Raw genomic sequence first — 22,188 nt, forward strand, 5'->3', positions numbered from 1 at the left:
AATAAGTGAATATTTTATTTTCAGAAACACACAGCGGTTTGAAGTTCAGGTGAAAAGGATCAGGCGAAAAGGATCAGGCACAGAGCTAGCAGTTTTAAGCCTAGACATACCTATGAGAAAAATAAATGCTTACAGGTACTCTTGAAAAAGCTCTAAAATTCAAATGCAAATACGTCTATGCAATATCCTGGGTAAGGGAGTCTTTAATCAAACTTTCAAAGCAACTACCACACACACACAGTTTTTAAAACCAATGGCACATATTACAATAGAAACCATCCATAGGAATGAATGTGAATAAAGTGTCAGGAGTGGTAATGATTAAGAAAAAAGAATCATGGGAACAGGACAGAGAAAAATACAATTCAAAGGCAGGAAAAAGAGCTTAAGGAGATAGGACCGATTTGTGAAGAAAGAGAACCAAAATATTAGAGATCTAAGTCATGAGAAGTTTAAAGAAAAAAAAGGCAGCTATCAACACTGTCTAATGTCATACACAGAGGTCAAAGAACTAAAATTTCTATAAGTCTTTACATTTAGTAAACAAATTCAATGGTAACACTGGGGTAGGCAATTTCGGTTGAATATGAGTATAAAGAAACTATTGTACGGTATTAAGAAGTAAATGGTTAAGACAAATGAGTGAAAAATTAAAGGCTGACTACTAATTTCAAGAGTTAACAGTGACAGGAAAAGAAAGATGGCATGAAAAAGACTAGAAGTATGACTAGAAGTGTGATTTAATTCTTTGTTTTGTTTTTTTGCTGAGCTTAAGGAATGAGAGACTGACTATACCCAAAAGGGTCTGCAGAAAATGAAAGATCAAAGGAGGGGAAGAGTAAACAAAATTCAGAAATAAAAAGACCACCTTTCAGTTCTTCCTGTAAAACAAAAATAAATTTTAATGTGGTTAGAAAGGTATAGTAATAAGTGTGGGTAAAGGAGAAATGACTACAAAACTCTAGGTTTCTGTCTTATACTCTAAAGCATTCATAATCACAATGCCTAAGAACTTTCTTCCTTTACAAAGGAACAAAGCTTTTTTGTAGCTACTACTACAAAAATCTAATAGTACAAAAAAAAGTACACATACACAGGCACACACATAGAGAAGTAGGAAAGGATACACTGCATTATGTTGTAGTAAATTAAGAACAAGGCTCCAGAGTCAAAAGCTTGAGTTTAAATCACTGTTCAGTGACTCTGGGCAAGTATCTTAACTTCATGCTTCAATACCTCAGGTGTCATCACTTGCAAAATGGAGCTAACAGTATTTACCTCATAGAACCTGAAAGTAATACAAAGGTTTAACAATGTATACAAATGTTAACAGTAGCAATAATAGCAATGTAACCTGTATTTAATCAAACTAGTATTTAAGATCAATACAATGTAATTGTTGTACTTATATCTTCGTTATTACTGTACCATCTGTGAACCTTATCAAACGCATTTGACTTGTCACAGCTGTTGTAATCTCATCTGTTGTTTTCTATGTTGTCGGCAGTAGATAATATAGCTTTAAAATACCTTGGACTTGAGAGCAGATAACTTATTTAATATGTTTTCCCCTGGTAACTGTTGCTAAAGAGTTAGGCATTAAATACTATATTTGTCTTTAAGTTAAAATTTTGGTTAGAGATAAAAGAGGAAGAAAAGGTCAAAGTGAGTGAAAGACACCTAAGCAAATTGAAATAACGCCTGCTGTAAGAGTGAGCTCCCCAGGCTGCACAGCAGGTACTCTTTGTATTTCAGAACATTCCCTTTGGGTAAATGCTTTTTTCACTGCGTGTGTATATATATCTCCTGAGAGTGGGGGGGAAGAGGCTGGGCTCTTAAAAATATGTCTCATTTAATTCTTTCACCTACAGAAACAGGTATAATTCTTCCTATCATACTAACAAGGAAAAGGGAGGTTCACTTGCCTGTTCACTTAGTAAGTGGCAGAGCTGAGAGATCTGAACACTGGTCTATGTGGACACAAAAATGTTTTCTTTCCACTACACAACGCTACCTCCACAGCACGACCTAGTAGCAGCACAAAATGAGGCATTCTGCTCTTCACTACTAAGCTCAACAAAACTTGGGCATGTCATTAAGTCTATCTCTCAATTTTATTTTCTGAAAAACTAAGGGGTTTGATTAGATCTTGAGATTTCCCTTAAACTGAAAATAATCCACGATTTTATTAAATCACATTTAGTGATACGTAAACTCACAAAAAGTTTTAAAATACTGCAGAAAAACTTTTGTTTAAAAAATAAAGAAACATCAAAAGAGAGCTTAACGTTATGAAAAAGAAATCAATGATACAGGAAAGACCAACATCTATTTTATTTTATTATAAGTGTGTATGATGAAGCAAATGTTTTGGAGAACAAAAACATCAAGTTATTTCAAGATGATAATTTTATCACATATATTTTCAAAAAATTATGAAAAAGAAAACTTGGAATCCTGATATACCTATAGACCTTATAATCAAATAAAATACAGATTTACCAACTTTTATTTCATGCTGAAACTGCAACCAGGTTGACTCTCCACCCCACCCCCCCCAAAAGTCCATCTGAAAACTCTCCTCCCCCAAAACCCTTCATGGGCTTCCCACTATCCTTCAATGACATCCCAAATCCTTAACATGACTCAACAGTCTCATGCAATCTGGCTCCTGTCTCAGGAGCTATCTGCCGCTATGCTTCCCCCAGCTCTTTTTTTCACCTTTCCTTCCTTCGTTTTAGGGTCTTCATGCAATCTGCCCTCAAAAACCTTGCTGTTACAACTCTCCATTCCCATCCTTTTGCCCCAACAAACTACTCCTCATCCTTCCTAGTTGAGATGAAATACTGTCTTTCCAGACGTTCCAGAAATATATTTTCATAGCATTCTGGATTCATCATGCTCACCAGTCTTATAGTTACTTGTTTAACATCTGTCTTCCCTGGTAAACGATATGAAGATGGTCATTTCATGTCATGTTTCCCACCATTTCACCAATATCTTAACACACTGCTTAGCACAGAGTAGATTAATATTTACTGAATTAAAACATTAAAACTACAAGGCAAGTTCAAAACCATGAGATACTTTACTAGCGCAAATAGGTAAAAAGTTCCATACAAATGTCAAGTTCTATCTTCGTAAGGTCCTGCCTCAAATAGGTGCTATTTGGCCAAAAAAAAAAAGAAAAAGTCTCTTTAGATAACAAACGCATCTTAAAGTTACACAAAACCAATGTTAGAAACCACAGGTCTTAAATAACTGGAATCAGCTTTAAAAGTCATCTAAAAGAATTCACTTGAAGTGCGGTTAAAGGGACAGGAACTTGGATAAGTGCTCAATTTTACCACAGCAGTGTACATTACAAAAGGACCAATCCCAGCTCCTCCCACTGTCTAGGTTCTACAAGTAGTGCCTTATTCCAGCAGTAAAGACTGCAGGGCTACAGTCATCTGAGTATGCTATATGATACCTGAATATGCTTTATTAAAACGACAAAAAAAAATTACAAGCAAACACACTAATCAGCTATAAACTTCTCTTCAATAAGAAAAAATGGTAATAAAACTAAGTAATTTGAGAACTGAAGGCTTATACAAGGGAATGCTATTTTAACGCAAAACATTCTAAGTTTTCCGTTCACCTAACATTTACTGGCATCACTGACTCGATGGACGTGAGTCTGAGTGAACTCGGGGAGTTGGTGATGGACAGGGAGGCCCGGCGTGCTGAGATTCATGGGGCCGCAGAGTCGGACACGACTGAGCGACTTAACTGAACTGAACATTTTCTGAGTGCTAATTACAAACTAGACAGTGTTCAAAGATTTTCTTAATACATATTCATTATTTTCCCCCTCTCAGACACGAGGAAGCGGAGGCACTGAGCTAAGCTACTTACCCAATATCACAGCAGGTAAGTGGCAGAGGCAGAACTCAAAGGCAGCCATTCTGGCTCCACGGTCTCAACTGTACTCTATCGCTGCCCACTCTCTCCAACCCATTGAATCAGGGCTTCTATCTGCACCATCCTACTCAGTGAAACTTTTCACCAAGTTCACCGATGACTTCTACTTTGCCAATGTAAGGTCCCCTGTCTCCATTTTATCCATTATGTAGTATCCCACCAAGCCGACAACCTTCCTCTTTTATCATACATCTCTTTCATTAGTGACACATATCCCACTTTTCTTCCAACCTCAGACCTGGACTCTCTTCTTTTCCCTATTTACACATTCTTCTGAAACTTCCCAGTCGCGTGACTTTAAATACTACCCGCATGACAGCAAGTATCTCCGCTCCTGGCCTGAGTTCTAGACGCATACCCAACTACCTATTTCACATCTCACTTAGATGTGTAACAAACACTTTCTACTTAATGGTTAAAATCAACCACCCTTCTCCCCTCAAACTGTTCTCTCCAAGCCTCCTCAACCAACACACATTCAGTTGCTTAGACTAACTTCTTAGTCATCAGTCACCCTTGATCTTCCTTTCCCTTCTCTCTCACATCCAATCCAGCAGCAAGTCCCACCAGATCTATTTATTAAACATATTTGTCTCCACTCTCACTCTAACGCAAACTATCTACAGCTTGGCCTACAACTTCCTTCAGCATGGTCCCCTTATTTCTATTCTTGATCCCATAATCTCCACAAAGTAGGCGGAGTTTTAAAACAAAGTCAATCTCTGCCTGCTTTAAATCATCTAATGTCTTCCCATTAGATTTTAAGTAAAATCTTAGCTCTTGATTATAGCCTAGGAGATTCTACATGATTTGGCCCCTTCCTACTTCTTCAACTTCACAACTTTTCCTTTTGTTCCCCCTTCATAAGATTTCCTGCAGCCACAACAGCCTTGGTCTTCCCCATCGAACCATGATCATTTCCGCTACAGGGCCTTTGCACTTGTCTTTCCTTCTGGAAGGAACACTGTCTTTCCAGACTTCTGCACAGTTCTTTCTCCTCCCCAGGTGTTGCTCCACTGTCACCTCCTCTGAGAGGCCTTGTTGTCACTATTTTACATGATCCTCTAGTATTACTGTCACGACTCTTTACTACCTCAAGTTAGCTAATTTACTTTTCTATTATGCCTTGTGGATTTTGGAATTTAAAAATTCTAGCCCCAATGCCTCCCACAGTACATAGAAGGCGTTTAATAAATCTATTAAATAAGTAAATATTCTGCATTGCACTTTGTTTATTGTAAATCAATCAATTTTGATCAAAACACTTGGCCCATGATATACTTTTTATGTATTAAAAGGTAAATCCTTAAAACTCAATTTTTCCAATCTAAGACATTTCAGCACTTAGAACCACCCCCCCCCCCAACACACACACACAAACACACACACACAACCCCTATAGGATTCTACTTAAAACTGCCGAACAGTCCATATGGTTAGATTGCATTTTCTTCCTCCAAGCGAACAAACGTACAGAGATGAGAAAGGGAAATTTTACTGGGCACATTAGCACCTGTTACATTTTCAATCAGTTAAGAGCCAGACAGCACATGGTAAACACGGCCTTTCTTTCAGAGACGGTATTTAGGTAAAACATGAGTGGGCAGGGCGAGAACTGTTCTAAATCCCTAAAAAGAGCTGTTCACTTCATTAAAAAAAGAAAAAAAGCGAAGTAAAACAGTCTAGTGAACAGGAGATCATGCACGAGTTCGCCAAAAGAAACCGACCTGGGGGCCCTCGGCAAATAACGAGTTGTGTGTTTAGGCTGGGGTCGGTCTACAAATAACGGGAAAACAAGAGAAGAGCCATCGGTTTAAAAACCAACTCGGCGATGAGGTAAAGATCAGCTCAGGCTCTCAGGCGTATTCTGAACCTGGGAACGGAGGTGGCGGAGGAGGCGAAAACACAGAGCCCGGGACCTCAGTTCACCGCTTCGGCCTCCACGGCAAGCACTTGAGGCAACTGGGAGTCCACCTATCTCCCCCTTCCATCCCTGCAAGTAAAACAGCTCCCGAATACTCACATGGGCTCGAGAGTCTTGCTGAGCCAGGACTTGAGTGCCTCGAAGTTTTCAATGATCATTTTAGAAACCATCCACAGCGGCCCCGAGGCCCGTCACACTCCTCCGCCCGCCCAGGTCGCGGCCGCTATAGCCGCCGCTGCCCCCGCCCCCTACTCCGCGCGCCGCCCGCGTGGGCCGCGGTGGGAGGCGCCGGTGGCAGGTTCCCGCTAGCCCGGATCGGCGAACAGCTCCGCGGGGACCGCCGTAGGCCGCGAGTCCACGGGGTGCCAAGAGCTCCCCCTCCCCGGACCCCGGCCCCGGCTGAGGCAGCAACGGTTTGCCCGGGCCCTCCCCCTTCCCTCCACCCCAGCGAATCTTCCTGGACCAGAGCGCGACACGCGCCTAAACACGGGCTTGCCCTCAGCCCTGAAACCAGGTGCTTGCTGGCAACGCAGAAGAGGAAAAAGTGAAGAAAGCGAAAACGAAGGACAGCTGAATGGGAACGATTCGGGGGGTCTTCCCGGCTCCCAGCACCCCCAAGAAGATGGCTGCCGGTAAATCTCGCGAGAATTGGTGAAATCTCGCGGTGACTCCCGGAGCCTGCTGGGAAGAGACGTAAGTTGTGGTTTTTGTTTTTTTTTTCGGAGTGCACGTTGGGCAAGAGTGGCGAGTCTTGCTTATTTGCTTGGTTTGTGGGCCTTGTGCTTTTGCACGCTTTGGTCTTCCTAAGGAATAAAGACTTTCTTTCTTTACTAGGAGGGAAAGGCCGTTGACTTCAGAATCAGCAGGAACTTAAGCAGCTCGAACTCTGTACCAGACGGCGTGGCCCATCGGCTGGAACGACACTGCTACTGCAGAGCTTTCTTGAGAGCATCCGCTCGGATGTGTCGGGACACAGGCGATCAGGGGGTTACAGGTGTGCTGCGCTGTGCTGCCTCCTCCGTTTTTTCCCAGGGTTCTGCAGTACTGTATTTTGGCTATGCTGTGCTGTGGACAAGATTGGGAAGAACGGGATGGTCTCATCTAACGCACTGAGACGTCCGGAGGCTTAGTTAAGTCTTGTCCAAAAATACTCGATTTATGGCAAAACACTATTGATATACTGATGACCTAGGGATTCCTCCAGCCCTTAGTTCTCAAGTAGTTTGTTATTATCCAAAACTTTCAGACTTAACCTCTAGCTAGAAATAAGGGAAGTGTTTGTTGTGTCTTTAATTCTCTCCATTTAGAACTGATTCAACCAGTTCTGTCCATTTAGAACTGATTCAACCCCAGATAGGGAAATGACATAGTATCAAAAGAGAGAGCCTTTCTATCAGCATCCTAAATAAATTACCTTCATTTCTCCTGGGTGGTCAGATAAATTTGATTCCTGGCTCAATTGTTCTATTCGCTGTTACTTACTTCCATTAAGGGACTAGGTGGAACTTTACAAAATGTTTACTGCCTGTAAACTATAATGAATTAAAAATAATTCACAATATAAAGACATTTAAAGTAGATCAGTAAAAAGCTTTTTATGGCAGACACAATGGTAGACTAAATTGTTAAGAACTCTGAGTTTGTAATTTTCTAAAGTGTTCCTTAAGCAATAAGTGGAAAAGATTTGATCAAGTAAGAAAATCAAGACATTTGTAAAATACAGCATGAAAAGTATTTTTCAAATTAGAAGCCAGCTTTTGATTAACCAGAGTGTTGATTAAAGTGATTTAGCCAGATGAAGTAAGCTGAATGCAAAGGGGCGATTATTGTGTGTTTCCACTTACGTGAGGTACCTACAGTAGCCAAACCCCTAGAGACAGAAAAATAGAATTAGTTGCCAGGAGCAAGAGGGACAGGGGAGAATGTGAAATTATTTTTTAATGAGTAAAGAATTTCAGTTTGGAATAGCGAAAAGATTCTAGAGATAGGTGGTGTTGATGGTCACACAACAGTGTGAATTGTGAGTTTAGTTCCGTTACGTCGCTCAGTCGTGTCCAACTCTTTGGGACGCCATGGACTGCAGCATGCCAGGCTTCCCTGTCCATTACCAACTCCTGGAGCTTGTTCAAACTCATGTCCATCGAGTCAATGATGCCATCCAACCATCTCATCCCCTTCTCCCACCTTCAAGCATCAGGGTCTTTTCAAATGAGTCAGTTCTTCACATCAGATGGCCAAAGTATTGAAGTTTCAGCTTCAGCATCAGTCCTTCCAATGAATATTCAGGACTAATTTCCTTTAAGATTGAGTGGTTTGATATCCTTGCAGTCCAAGGGACTTTCAAGAGTCTTCCCCAACACCACAATTAGAAAGCATCAAATTCTTCAGTGCTGAGTATTCTTAACGGTCCAACTCTCACTCCATTCATGACTACTGGAAAAACCATAGCTTTAACTAGACGGACCTTTGCTGGCAAATGAATGTCTTTGCTTTTTAATATGCTGTCTAGATTGGTCATAGCATTACTTCCAAGGAGCAAGCGTCTTTTAATTTCACGGCTACAATCACCATCTGCAGTGATTTTGGAGCCCAAGAAAATAAAGTCTGTCATTGTTTCCATTGTTTCCCCATCTATTTGCCATGGAGTGATAGGACCAGATGCCATGGTCTTCGTTTTTTGAATGTTGAGTTTTAAGCCAGCTTCTGCACTCTCCTCTTTCTCTTTTATCAAGAGGCTCTTTAGTTCCTCTTGAATTGTGAACTGTACACTTAAAAATGTTTAAAATGATAATTTTTTAATATTTGCCACAATAAAAAAATGATTCATAAATTTAATATTGCTAGGGAAAATGTAAAATCCTAATTGTTTTAGTCTGTTGTTTAGTAGCCTTGCCACAGGCTGACTCCACCAGTGTTTTCAACCTCATCACCAACTGTTGAGTCTTCTGTTAAATGCTATATACTCCTGGTAAACTGATTTGCTCACCCTTCCCTCCCCTAAATAGTTATTCACTGTTCAGGGAATGCTTCCACTTCAACTTCTTTCTCTGGCTACCCAAACCTTGCCCACCCTTCTCTTTGGATTATCACTGCTGCTATTATTTTTGAACCTTCTCTTATTTTTCCTAAACAGTAGTAACAGCCTTTTAGTTTCTCTGCCCTTAGCTGCCCTCATATCAGTTCATCTTCAATGCCTTCCTCACCATTACTTTTAATAGAAATCTTTGTAAAATGTGGATTTAATCATGTCACTTCCCTGCTTAAAACCTGTCTCAACTTCCACATTGTCTTCAGGATAAAAATCTAAAATTCTTAAATATCTATAAAAGACCTCTTGTAGTCAAATCCTTCCTGTATGCCTTAGAAACTTCTTTCACTGCTTTTCAGTCTTTGCTCCAGCCATCCAACTATTTAATGTTCCTTGAAAACAGGTGTGTTCTCTCACTAAACTGATCACCATTACAAAATGTTTCCCTCCCTTGCACTTGAACCCTACTCATCCATCAAAATTCAGGGCATACAGCAAGCATCACCTTTAGAAAACCATCCTTGACCTCCCTGCTCTAAAGCAGGAGTCCCTTTTAGGCTTTATCACATCAGCCTGTACTTGTGTCTATTGTAACAGTCATTGCTTTATTTTTACAGTTATCTGATTATCTGTTCATTAGTAGACTAGGTTTTCAATATCCTATTCCATGCCCAGCCCTTATATACAGTCAGTTCTCAATTTGTTCAATTAATCAGTTACAGCCTTGCTACTTCCATGAAACCTTCCCTGAACAGTGTAACTGATAGCAATCTCTTACTCCTCTAAACAGTTACAGTGCTTGTTGCAGTAACTTATAGTGCTTGTTACCACTCCACAACGAGTCATCAGTGCTTCCTAGCATGATTCTCTTAACCACTGTTCATCGCTCATCAGTTCAGTGCCTCATCTTTGGCTTTGTCTTCTGATTAGCTAATTAGCTAATTCATAATTAGCTAATGTAATAATCAGTGCAACTGAGAAAAGACTAAAACAACCGCCATAGACTACTTTCTCTATTCAATAACAACATTTCCAGTATTAGATTACCTACTTAACATTTTCTAGCACACCATGTTCCTTCAAAGCCCTGTGACTTTGTTAGTACTGTTCCTTTCGCTTGGAATGACTTTCCTCACTGCTGAAATACCAGATAGCTGAGACAAATGTTGTCTCTTGGTTCTTACCTGTAGTGTGTGTGTGTGTGTGTGTGTGTGTGTGTGTGTGTGTGAGTGTGAGTTGCTCAGGTGTGTCTGACTCTTTGTGACCCCAAGGGCTATAGCCCACCAAGTTTCTCTGTCCATGTGATTCTCTGGGCAAAATTACTGGAGTGGATTGCCATTCCCTTCTCCAGAGGATCTTCCTGACCCCCTGGTCTCCTGCATTGCAGGCACGTTCTTTACCATTTGAGCTACAGGGAAGTCCTGTAGAATAGGAGTTAAAACAGTTTAAAAAATAGACAGTTTTTCTTCTGTCTGCCTAATTAGAATATGAGTTCTTTTAAGAGGATTCATAATCTAGGACTAGGACTCAAGTTTATTCCTCTCTGTTCTTTCTGCACTTAGCATAGTGTCTGGAACTCAAAACTGTTGAAGGATATAGGAAGGAAGTAGAGCAAGGGGAATATTTTTGATAGGTAGGTCATAATGATATATCTCCTGGTAGACCTGCATCTCCTTATAATTTACGTAATTGCCCTGATCCTGGGAATAGTCTCTGGAGTATGCTTAACTCCTCCTTAGGTTCATTTAGTTCTCTCTCCTAGCTTATGGAGACAATCTTATTACCAGTGGTGCTTCAGGAGTTTTGCTTAAAACTTAGCCTGTGTTTCACCATCACACAGATTTTCTGTATTTTTTTCTTCTATTTCTTTTATATTCATTACTTTTTCCAGAGAATCACATTTAGGCGTTTATTCTGTCTGGAATACATTCCTTTATTTGATGTACTGTGGGGATCTAGCCTACTTTTTCTTCAAACAGCAAGGCAATTTTTTTCTATGATTCTACTCAATGGTCTCTTCCTTCCCCATCAATTTTTGATGCCACCTTTATCATATATACGTATTTCCATTTATGTATGACTGGTTCTGACCTCTTCTTCAGTTGGTCTCTTTGTCCATGACTATGCCAGTTCCATGTTGTCTTTATAGACTACCTTACGATGTAACAGGGAAAATCCTTCCCCTTTGGACTTCTCTTTCAAATTTGACTTAGCTAAACATGAACTCTTGGTCTTCCAAATACTTCTTAGAGCAAGATTATTGAGCTTAGCAAAAAAGAAAAAAATCCTTCCTTGAATTTATTGAGTAATGTGGGTTGGCATTCTGTGTGAGGCAGTCACAGAGGTACGTTGCTCAGATCTGCCTTTGAGAAAGGACTCACTACCCAACTGCGAGGCATGTAGTTAGCTGACATTCTTCAGTTAATTTCTTCTGGATTCACCTCAGCTTTCAAGCTGAAGTTACACTATTCTCAGGACTACCTCTCTCTCCCACGCCCATGCTCAGCTAAAGACAGTGAGGTATAGAATAAGGACACACTCAACATTAGGATGCCAGTGGCTTTATCAGTCCTGCATGGCAGTCTGATGACTGCCCTGCCCAATACAACTTCCTCCCTTTCTCTTTCACAAATACTATTCTCCAATAAACCTTTTGTACTTCTACGTCTGTCTCAGCATCTACTTTCCAGAGAACCTAACCTATGACACAAATCATCCAATTCATTCTACTTTTATAAATTTTAAAAAAATTGTAGTTAACAATAAAATCCAACCATCCCTTCTGGCCCAATAACTTCTTTGAAACCATCCCTAGCCACCTTAATTTAATATGATCTCTCCCAGGACAAATCTTTTACATTCTAACAAACATTTTTCTTACCATGGTCATCATTGATTTGGCCCCTATCATTTTATTTTTTACTGCACACACACTGTAGCCTCTATGGCCTCTTGAGTCCTCTGTTTCATCAGTTGCTTCCTTGTCTCCCACTTCCACTCTTGTACTCTATTGAGTCTTTCCAATTCGTCCCTCGACAAATGTTTACTGAAGGTCTGCTCAGTTTCAGATATACTACTACTCTTTACTGACAATACAGTGATGAACCAACAGGTATGGTATCTGCTCATGAAGCTTATAGCCACACTTCAAAAGGGAAAGTCATATAGGAAAAAAAGTTAATGTTTATAATTAAATTTTAAACTTTAATACAAACTATTTAGATATTATGAAAGAAAACAAATATGAATCATTATAACAGTTTAGACTGGAAAGACCCAAGCATAGCTTCTCTTAGGATATAGTGTTTAAATGGTTAAGAAAGGGAATAACGAGTAGAAGCTAGCCATGTGAAACAAAATAGAGACAGGAACATTCAAGGCAGACATAATAGCTTGTGGGATGTTCCTGAAATAAGGATGAGCCGGATCTGAAAGGAAGACAGAGAAGTGGGAGGGTATCAAGTTAGGGGGAAACACATTGTGTAGGTCAAATTAGGTAAACAAGGGCCATGTTAAGATTTTTGAACTAGATTTTATTTAAAATCTGATGCACAGAAAAAATTGAAATTTTTTCCATATGACAGGATGAATTGAACACATGAACAAACACACGCATGCATACTTCTTTTAAAAGAGAAAGCTTAATTAAATTTGGGACTTTTTCAGTAAAAGCAGAAGGGAGGCAAATCACTTTTAACGTAATATTAGCAGGATTTTTATTTCCGTCTAAGTGATTACAAGCATGTTATTAAAGGGAATACAGTTTTCTCATCTTGAGATTAGACACTAATAACTTGGAAAGAAAAATAATGCTTGCTGTGGTGAGGTATATCCTTAGGTAATTTAAGAGAAAATGCTTCAGCAATTGCTAACAGTGTGAACTGGGATTAGAGGACATTCTAGTTCAGAGCACTTCTTGTAAAACAGTTTGTGAGACAATCTCCAATTCTTCAGTGGACTCCATTTATACCTATAATTGCTTATAATGACTGCATAGAGCAGTACATTTGTGAAAGGGACCCAAAACAGTACAGAATAAGAGAACCAGGAGTCGTGCTATGAATGCACTGAAATTTTTTATTTCATTCCATGTAAGGAGAGAAAAGGGGGTTCCCTGGTAGCTTAGCTGGTAAAGAATCCACCAATGATGCAGGAGACCCTGGTTCAATTCTTGGGTTGGAAAGATCCCCTGGGGAAGGGATAGGTTACCCCTCCAGTATTCTTGGGCTTCCCTGGTGGTGCAGATGGTAAAGAATCCATGTACAATATGGGAGACCCAGGTTTGATCCCTGAGTTGGGAAGATCCCCTGGAGGAGGGCATGGCCACCCACTCCAGTATTCTTGCCTGGAGAATCCCAGCAGATAGAGGAACCTGATGGGCTACAGTCCATGGGGTCAAAAAGAGTCAGACACAACTGATCGGCTAAGCACAGCATAGCAGCACAAGGAGAAACAAAATCCTTAGGCTGAAAAAAAACACCAACATACTGTCCAATAAAAATATGTGAGCCACATACATAATTTTGTAGTGGCCTAATTTTCAAAAGTTTAAAAAAAGTGAAATTAATTCTAATAATATATTTTGTCAGCATATCCATAGTATTATCATTTCATTGTACAATTAATATAAAAATGGTTGAGATATTTTACTTTGTTGTTGTTACTAAGTCTTTGAAATTCAATGTATATTTTTACACCTACATCACATCTCAGTTTAGACAAGCTGCATCACACATGCTCAATAGCCACACATCACTAGTAACTTTGGTACTGGACAGGGCAGCTTTCAAACTTTGGAGGGTGCCTCTTGTGGGCATTTAATTGTACCGAGGGCTGTTGTTTCAGTGTTACTAGTGGTTTCCCTCTACTCAGATTCCGGCCCCCAGTGAGAGTGGGCTTGAATTTCAAAAGCCCTAAATAAAGTTCTGCATGGTTACTTTTGTAATAGACGGTTTTGTCCTAAGACTTCTAAGGAAATGAGAACAAAATGTAGAGGCAAACCTTCTTCAAAAGGGGAAGACAGGGTACGTAGAGTTTTTTTCTGATTCTTAGCTTGAAGGACAAAGATACCTCCACTATGAATGTTGGTTTTTTGTGTTTTTCTTTTTTAAAAAAAAAACAATGGAATAAAATGATATGACAGAGTCCTGCAGAAGATTTCTAAGGACCATATGGATATAAGCATGTAAATACCTACTTCTCACAGAACACCAAAGTGAAGTTTGTGAATCTGCTTTGCTTTCTCTTGGGGTGGTTTTCTTGAGGTCTTTTTCCTTACAATAGCTAATGGGATATCCTATGTAGCACAAAACATGAAAGGAACCCCAGGGATCTTGGCTCTCAGTGTAAGCTGTCAGACTCACTCAAACTATGGTTTTTGTTTGCTGGTGTTCATTTCTTCAGTGAATGCATACTGAGAGCCTACTATGTGACTATGAATTGCCCTAGGCCCTGGAGATAGATGTAACTAAGACAAGCAAGGTCTCTGCCTTCATGGTACATGTATTCTAGCCAGTCTACTAGGCCTCCAGGGATCTTTTTGCCTGCCTTAATGTATTTTTTAATGTTTTTTGTTATGGAAAATTTTTGATGTGTACAAAAGCAGTAAAAAGTATAATCTTTCCCATCATCAGTTTCAGTGATAATCAACTCCTGGTCAGTCATTTCACTGATACTCCATCCTTTCTCCTTACCCCATTTAAGTTATTCTGACAGACTGACATCGCATCAATTCACTGACAGATGATTTTAGTAAGTGTTACATATTTTGTTCCGCTGGAAACAGATTTTCTACACTTGTCATTATCTGTGGCAGTTTGTGTAGGAGACATTGTGTGTGTTTATGAATACATAATATATATATGCAACATATAGCATATATATCATCAACCTTCATGCAATCAGTAATATATACTGAATCTTCCTCTTAAGAACACTTAGAACCTACTCACTGTCATGCAAGCTAGACTATACTCTGCAGCCAAAGAAATCCATGAAAGCCCATTCTAATCATATCAGTACCTCCAGCCCTTTACTGACTTCCCATTTCTCAGGATGAAGAACAAATTTATTAACAATGATATCTAACGGAAATTGAGTGTGTTTTATGATACTGAACCCTCTGCTATGTACTTTATTATGTTAATCATCTCAGTTTAGCATCTCCATTGTACAGCTGAGCTAATGAAGGCTTTGAGGGCCAAGGCATGGCAGAGATTGAACCCAGGTCAGTAGACAACAGAGACTACGTCTTTAACCACATCTTTGCTAGACCTTTCATTAACTGGTGCCTGCCTGACTCTCCAGCTTTCTCTCTCACTTCTTTACACTCTACAGTGTACTTAACACTCTGCAGTGCTGCCACACTAAAGTATTCGTAGTTCTCAAAGAAACAGTAGTGCATTATGCAATAGACAAAGTGGTATGTGCTGAATACCAAATCAGCAACATGAACATATTAATATATTTTAGAGAATCCAAATTTTCTTTTAAAGTATTACACCATACATGATGAGAAAAATCAGAAGGACTTTCCTACATTCCTACGTGTATTTTATAGTTAGCATTAGTTTTTAAAATTTTTGTTATTTATTTATTTATTTTTGGCTGTACTGGGACTCCGTGGCTGCGCTCAGGCTCTCGCTAGTTGTGGCAAGTGGAGCTACTCTCTAGAGACAGTGCATGGGCTTCTCACTGTGGGGGCTTCTCTTGTTACAGAGCCTGGGCTCTAGGCACTTGGGCTTCAGTAGCACAACTACTGGCTCAGCAGTTGTGGTGCACAGGCTTAGTTGCCCTGTGGAATGAGGAATCTTCCCAGACCAGGGATTGAACCAGTGTTCCCGGCATTAGCAGGGGAACTCTTGACCACTGGACCACTAGGGAAGTCCTGAATTTTAAATGGAAGAACATTGCAGTATTTCTGATGCATTGGACCTATAAAATCCTTAATCTATTCCTAGCTCTCCTTTATTCTATTCTAAAAATGCTGTCCTTTATCCTGTTTCTTGTAGAAGGAGTCACTGCTGTTTAGAACACTATGCTTTACCTGCCCAACCCTATGCTTTACCTAACTCGTAAGCAACCTTCAGGATTTATCCTAAAAATCACTTCCTCCAGGAAGACTCCGCCAACTGGGCAAAGTGTTCACAGTGCTTATCTGATTATAATTTTTATCACCCTGGAATGTTAATATTGGTCTATCTACCACATTAAAAGTTTAGGTTAGTTGAAGGCAAAAGCTTTTTCCATTCAAAGTTTTATTCTTAGTATCCAACATATAATAGGTAGTACTTTTTTTTTTTTCCAAACAAAGGTTTATTAGCTTGGTGCAGCAAGGAGGTATACACAAAATGGAGAGTACATTTTAAAAGGTGGAAGTTAGGGAAGATACCTGTAGAGTTTGCAGGACTGGAGTTAGTCATTGGATGGCCTTGGCAGAGATAGGTCAGAATTTGTAAACTCGGAAGTTGTTGGAACAATCAGTGGGCTAATCTTCAGAAGACATGACTGTGTGGAGTTACTGCTCAGATCATCAGCTTCTCATAGCAAAATTCAGGCTTAACCTAAGGAAAGTGGGGGAAACCACTAACTAGGCCAGCCAGGTATGACTTAAATCAAATCCCCAATGAATATACAGTGGAGGTGACAAATAGATTCAAGGGATTAGATCTAGTAAACAGTGTACCTGAAGAACTATAGATGGAGATCCATAATATTATACAGAAGGCAACAAACAAAACCATCCCAAAGAAAAAGAAAAGCAAGAAGGCAAAGTGGTTATATAAGGAGGCTTTACAAATAGCTGAAGAAAGAAAAGAAGCAAAAAGCAAGGGAGAAAGGGAAAGGTACATCCAGCTAAACACAGAGTTCCAAAGAATAGCAAGGAGAGACAAGAAAGTCTTCAATGAAAAGCGCATAGAAATAGAGGGAAGCAACAGAAGGGGAAAGACAGAGATCTCTTTAGGAAAATTGGAGATATCAAGGGAACATTTAACCCAAAGACAGGCACAATAAAGGACAGAAATGATAGAGACCTAGTAGATTGCAGAAGAGATCAAGAAGAGATGAAAAGACTATATGGAAGAACTATACAAAAAAGATCTTAATGAACCTGGTATCTGTGATGGTGTGGGCAGTCACCCAGAGCCAGACATTCTGGAGTGTGAAGTCAAGTGGGCCTTACGAAGCACTGCTGTCAATAAAGCTAGTGGATGCAATGGAATTCCAGTAGAGCTATTCAAAACCCTAAAGGATGATGCTATCAAATTGTTGCATTCAATATGTCAGCAAATCTGGAAGGCCCAGCAGTGGCTGCAAGACTAGAAAAGGTCAATCCTCATCCCAATTCCCAAGACAATTGCTCTCATCTCCTATGCTGGTAAGGTCATGCTTAAAATCTTGCATGCTAGGCTTCAAACGTGAGTCAAGAATTTCCAGACATCCAAGCTGGGTTTAGAAAAGGCAGAGGAATCAGGGATCAAATAGCCAACATTTGCTGGATCATAAAGAAACAAGGGAATTCCAGAAAAACATCTGCCTCTGTTTCATCGACTATGTTAAGCCTTTGACTGTGTGTATCATAACTGTGGAAAGTTCTTAAAGAGATAGGATACCAGACTATCTTATCTGTCTCCTGAGAAACCTGTATGTTGGTCAAGGAGCAACCGTCAGAACCCTGTATGGAGCAACTGATTGGTTCAGGGTTGAGAAAGGAGTATGACAGGGCTGTCTGCTGTCACCCTGTTTGTTTAACCTATTTGCTGAGCACATCATGAGAAATGCCAGGCTGGATGAGTTACAATCTGGAATTAAGACAGGCTGGAGAAACATCAGCAACCTCAGATATGCAGATGATACCACTCTAATGGAAGAAAGTGAAGAGGAACTAAAGAGCCTCTTGATGAGGGTGAAGGAGGAGAGTGAAAAAGCTGGCTTAAAACTAAAAAAACTAAGATCATGGCATCTGGTCCCATTACTTCATGGCAAATAGAAGGGTAAAAAATGGAAGTAGTGACAGATTTCCTCTTCTCTTGGGCTCTAAAGTCACTGCGGATGGTAACTTTAGTCATGAAATCAGAAGACAATTGCTTTTTGGCAGGAAAACTATGACAAACCTAAACATTGTGTTGAAAAGCAGAAACATTACTCTGCCTACAAAGGTCTGTATAAGGCTATGGTCTCCCCAGTGGTCACATACAATTGTGAGAGCTGGACCGTAAAGAAGGCAGAACAGCGAAGAATTGATGCCTTCGACCTGTGGTGCTGGAGAAGACTCCTGAGAGTCCTTTGGACAGCAAGGAGATCAAACTAGTCAACTGTAAAGGAAATCAACCCTAAGTATTTGCTGGAAGGACTGATGCTGAAGCTGAACCTCCAGTGTTTTGGTCACCTAATGCAAACAGCCAATTCATTGGATAAGTCCCTGATTCTGGGAAAGATTGAGGGCAGAAGGACAAGAGGGCATCAGAGGATGAGATGGCTGGATGGCATCCCTGATGCAATGGACATGAACTTGGGCAAACTTTGGGAGATGGTGAGGGACAGGGAGGCCTGGCATGCTGCAGTCCGTGGGGTTGCAAAGAGTCAGACACAACCGGGCAATTGAACACCAACTGCTAGGTTAGTTTGTCCGTTGCCTTGTTTAGAACACTATGAAGTGTTGTTAAGAGTCTGAACTTAGTTTGTCTTGATTATCATGGGTTTGCACAGTTTTTCTCTTTTGTGACTCATGATACAGTTTTGCAAGTTGTGGTTTCTGTTTCAACTTTCAGTCCCCTGCCCCTCTCCTCACCTCCTAGCAGCTGAACTGGTTTTTCCTTTATCAGAAGAACAATGATAAAGTTCCTGTACTCGAGAAGTTCCCAGTTTAGGTTATTACAATATAATCTGATATGTGTCATGATATGAGTAAGTTGTTACAGAGTTCAGAAGAAAAGACTAACTTTTTTTAAACTACCATTTGTTGAAATCCTACCATATGCAGAGCTCCATTTACAATTATGTACAAGGCAAGTTACATACATTATTATTAATCTTCAGCAACCCTATGAAATTGGTGCTGTTTTTCTTATTCTTGTGTTAAAGTCAGGAAATTGAGATACAAAAAAATTAAATAACCCACTGAAGGTCACCTACCTAAGAAATGATACAACAAGGACTTTATTAAACATTTGCTAGGCACTGTCCTAGGCACTTTATCCCATCTCCAAAGTAGACTTTTGAAATAACCACTGCTCTTTATCTTATTTAACTGTCGAGGAGGGGCCTGTACGAAGCCCCAGGGGCAGGAAAGTTTCTGCTCACTTGGGGAACGGTATTTGAAGAACTCTGAATGCATAGGATGGGGAATGGTGGCACCTGATAGAGACTTGTGTATTGGGACCAGACAGGGACTTCACAATCGCCTCTCACAGTTGACTGAAGGGATGTGCTTCTTCTCAGTGCCACTGTTGGCTCTGAATAACTGTTCTGATCATAATGCATCCCCAAAGGAAAGAGATTTGTCATCATCAAAGGTACTCATGCTAGAGACAACTCCAAAAGAGAATGTCCAGAAGTGGGTTAAGCAGAGAGACCTTTAGAGGAAAAGTGCTGCTTAGAGATATTCTTATGTCACCACTTTCCATCAGTCCAGTAGCTTTTATTTATGGAGTTCTGGGAGCTAACATGCATTTGCTCTTTACATTAATCCATAAAGTAGGTATTGTTCATGTCCCAACTGTATAGATGAGAGAACTGAGGCTCAGAGGACTCAAGGAATTTGGGCAAGTGGTAGAGTTAAGATTTCAACCTAGTATGTCTGATTCTAGAGCCTGTTCTGCCATATCGCCTCAAGAATCTGTGTCCTTTGGGCTTATGAGTGTGCAGAATGTTCCAAACACAGCAGGCAGGTAAATGCCTTGGAGAGCTAGCAGTCAGGAGAGGGAAGAGCAGTGGTGAGACCAAGATGGGGGGACTTAGAACTTCATCTACATTCATTCTGTATCAGACCCACCCCTCTCTGCATACATCATTGGAATTTATTAGTTTCCTTGGTGGCTCAGATGGTAAAGAATCTGCCTGCAATGCAGAAGACCTAGGTTCAACTCCTGGATCAGGAAGATCCCCCTGAGAAGGGAATGGCAACCCACTCCAGTATTCTTGCCTGAAGGACTTCATGGACAGAGGAGCCTGGGAAGTCCATGGGGTTGCAAAGAGTTACTGCTTGGATAGCAAAAAATAATCTAAAAAACTAAGGCATAAAATTATGATCCCCCTCAGGTTTTCTGGGACATGGGCTCCTCAGACAATTAGCAGATGTGTTTATGTTGACCCTTCTGTTACCAACCTAGTGATTTTCTTACTTAAATAATGACTGGTAGCCTCATTAGGAGCTGTAGGCACAGAAAAATCTTCACTGACTCTGGACAAGTGATGATCTTTGTGAATTTGAGGCTATGGCAGTTCACTTCCTCATAGAGTCAGGGAGAAGGTGGCAGCATCTAGTGAGCTCTGACTGCACAGTCTGAAGATGAAGGAAATTATTTATTATAATTTTTTTTCTAGAGAGTATGTGAGTGGATTATTAACTGGTTAACTTAACCTGAGATTGACCTGTTCCTTTGGCCCTGTGGTTGTCCCTACCAGGGGCAATGGTAGGTCGTGTAGCCAATGAGAGCCTCAGGTGTAGTTAGACCAGCAGGGTCTGAATCCTGATTCCTTGATTTATCTTGGGCAAGTTACTCAAACTTTCTGCACATTAAATGTTTTCACTTCTAAAATGGAAATAATAAGATAACACAAATGAAGTTGTCATTTATCTTTGGAGAGGGGAACTTCTGCATAGTAACTGTGATGACATATAAATTACTACAGTAATGGGCTGCACAATTTGTTCACACTTCCTACATTCATGCACTTTCACAGTTTCCTTCCACAGTGATTTTGGACTTAGCTCTGTGATTTGCTTTGACTAAATGAGACTAAAGTAAATATGCTGAGATAAATGTGATAAGTCAAGAACTTGAAAAGTGTTGCACATCCTTTGGAACCCTGAGAACCCTGAGGCCACCATGTGAATAAGTCCCAACTAGATCCAGCCTGCCAACCACCAGATGTGTGAAAAAGATCAAACTAAACCACTCAGCTTCTGCCCAGTCAGCCCAACTGTAACGTCCCAGCAACTCACAGCATGATGAGAAATAATAAATGGTTTAAGCCACTAATTTGAGGTGGTTAGTTATATAGTGAACGCTAACTGATACAAAGCCCAACCAATGCACAACTGAGGCTTGTAGTTTCTAAAACACATGTTTTTCTTATGACACAGCTCTAGGTTTCATTCTATCATTCATTCAACCAATATTCAGAGTTGATTTACTTGTAAAAGGAGATTCATGTTTGAATGAAATTAAGCTAACTTATGCCATCAAATGCTGAACAGCAAACCTCTTGGCAACAGGAGCCAGCACATCTCTAGGAATCAGAGCTGCCAATATATGTTCCTTCATGGACATTTTCTATAGAATGCTCATGCATCCCAAAGACACAATAGCAAGCACCTACTTTGAGTATCTCTGTTCAAGATACAAATGATCAGGATCGAGAAGCGAAATGATTGAGCTTGAGTCTATGCCTATCTCTTCACCAAGGAAGAGGGATTTACTATCAGCATAAACTAGAGAACAGGGCACATCATCACACATAACACTTCAACAGAAATCAAATTCTGATACTTTTTCTTTAATAATGACCTTGTTTGCAAGTGATTTTCCAGAAGATGGATGTTAATTTGGGAATCATATATCCAAAAGGCAAATTCACATCACAAATAAAACACACAAGCACCTAAACAGCCCAAACAAAACCAGTGGAAATTATCTTTGGGGAAGACTTAATGGGAGTTGAAGAAGCAATGACGATCTATGTGAGCTGCTTAGCTGAGAGGTTCTGATAAGGGCCTCTCATGAAGTTGTGGGAAAGATGACTGCTGGGACCACAATCTTTGAAGCCTTGCCTGGGGCTAGAGAATCTTCTTCCAAAACAGCTGTTGGCAGGAGTCCTCAGTTCCCTACCACGTGGCACTCTTCATGTGGATGTTTGTGACCTCATGACATTGCAGCTGACATCCTCCAAAGCAAGGAAGCCAAGAGAGCAAGTAGGAGGACACTACATCTTTTATGAATCAGCCTTGGAAGTCTAATACCTTCACTTGCACCATATTTTACTCATTAGATTCAAGTACAGCCCACATTCAAGAGAGAAGGAATTAGGATTCACCCACCCTGGTGGC

General features: G+C 40.3%; 1 protein-coding gene across 7 annotated transcripts in view; it reads right to left on the reverse strand.

Annotated features, from left to right (window-relative positions):
- RBM26 (RNA binding motif protein 26) overlaps positions 1–6,224 on the reverse strand; it is an 82,332-nt gene extending 76,108 nt beyond the window's left edge. For all 7 annotated transcript variants that reach the window (XM_052649963.1, XM_052649966.1, XM_052649965.1 and 4 more), the window contains exon 1: positions 5,990–6,224. In XM_052649963.1, coding sequence (XP_052505923.1) covers positions 5,990–6,060 — 71 coding nt within the window. In that variant the 5' untranslated portion in view covers positions 6,061–6,224. The remainder of the gene's footprint in view (positions 1–5,989) is intronic.
- Positions 6,225–22,188: the final 15,964 nt, after the last annotated feature.

This window comes from Budorcas taxicolor, chromosome 12, assembly GCF_023091745.1.
Source record: "Budorcas taxicolor isolate Tak-1 chromosome 12, Takin1.1, whole genome shotgun sequence".
NCBI lineage: Eukaryota > Metazoa > Chordata > Mammalia > Artiodactyla > Bovidae > Budorcas > Budorcas taxicolor.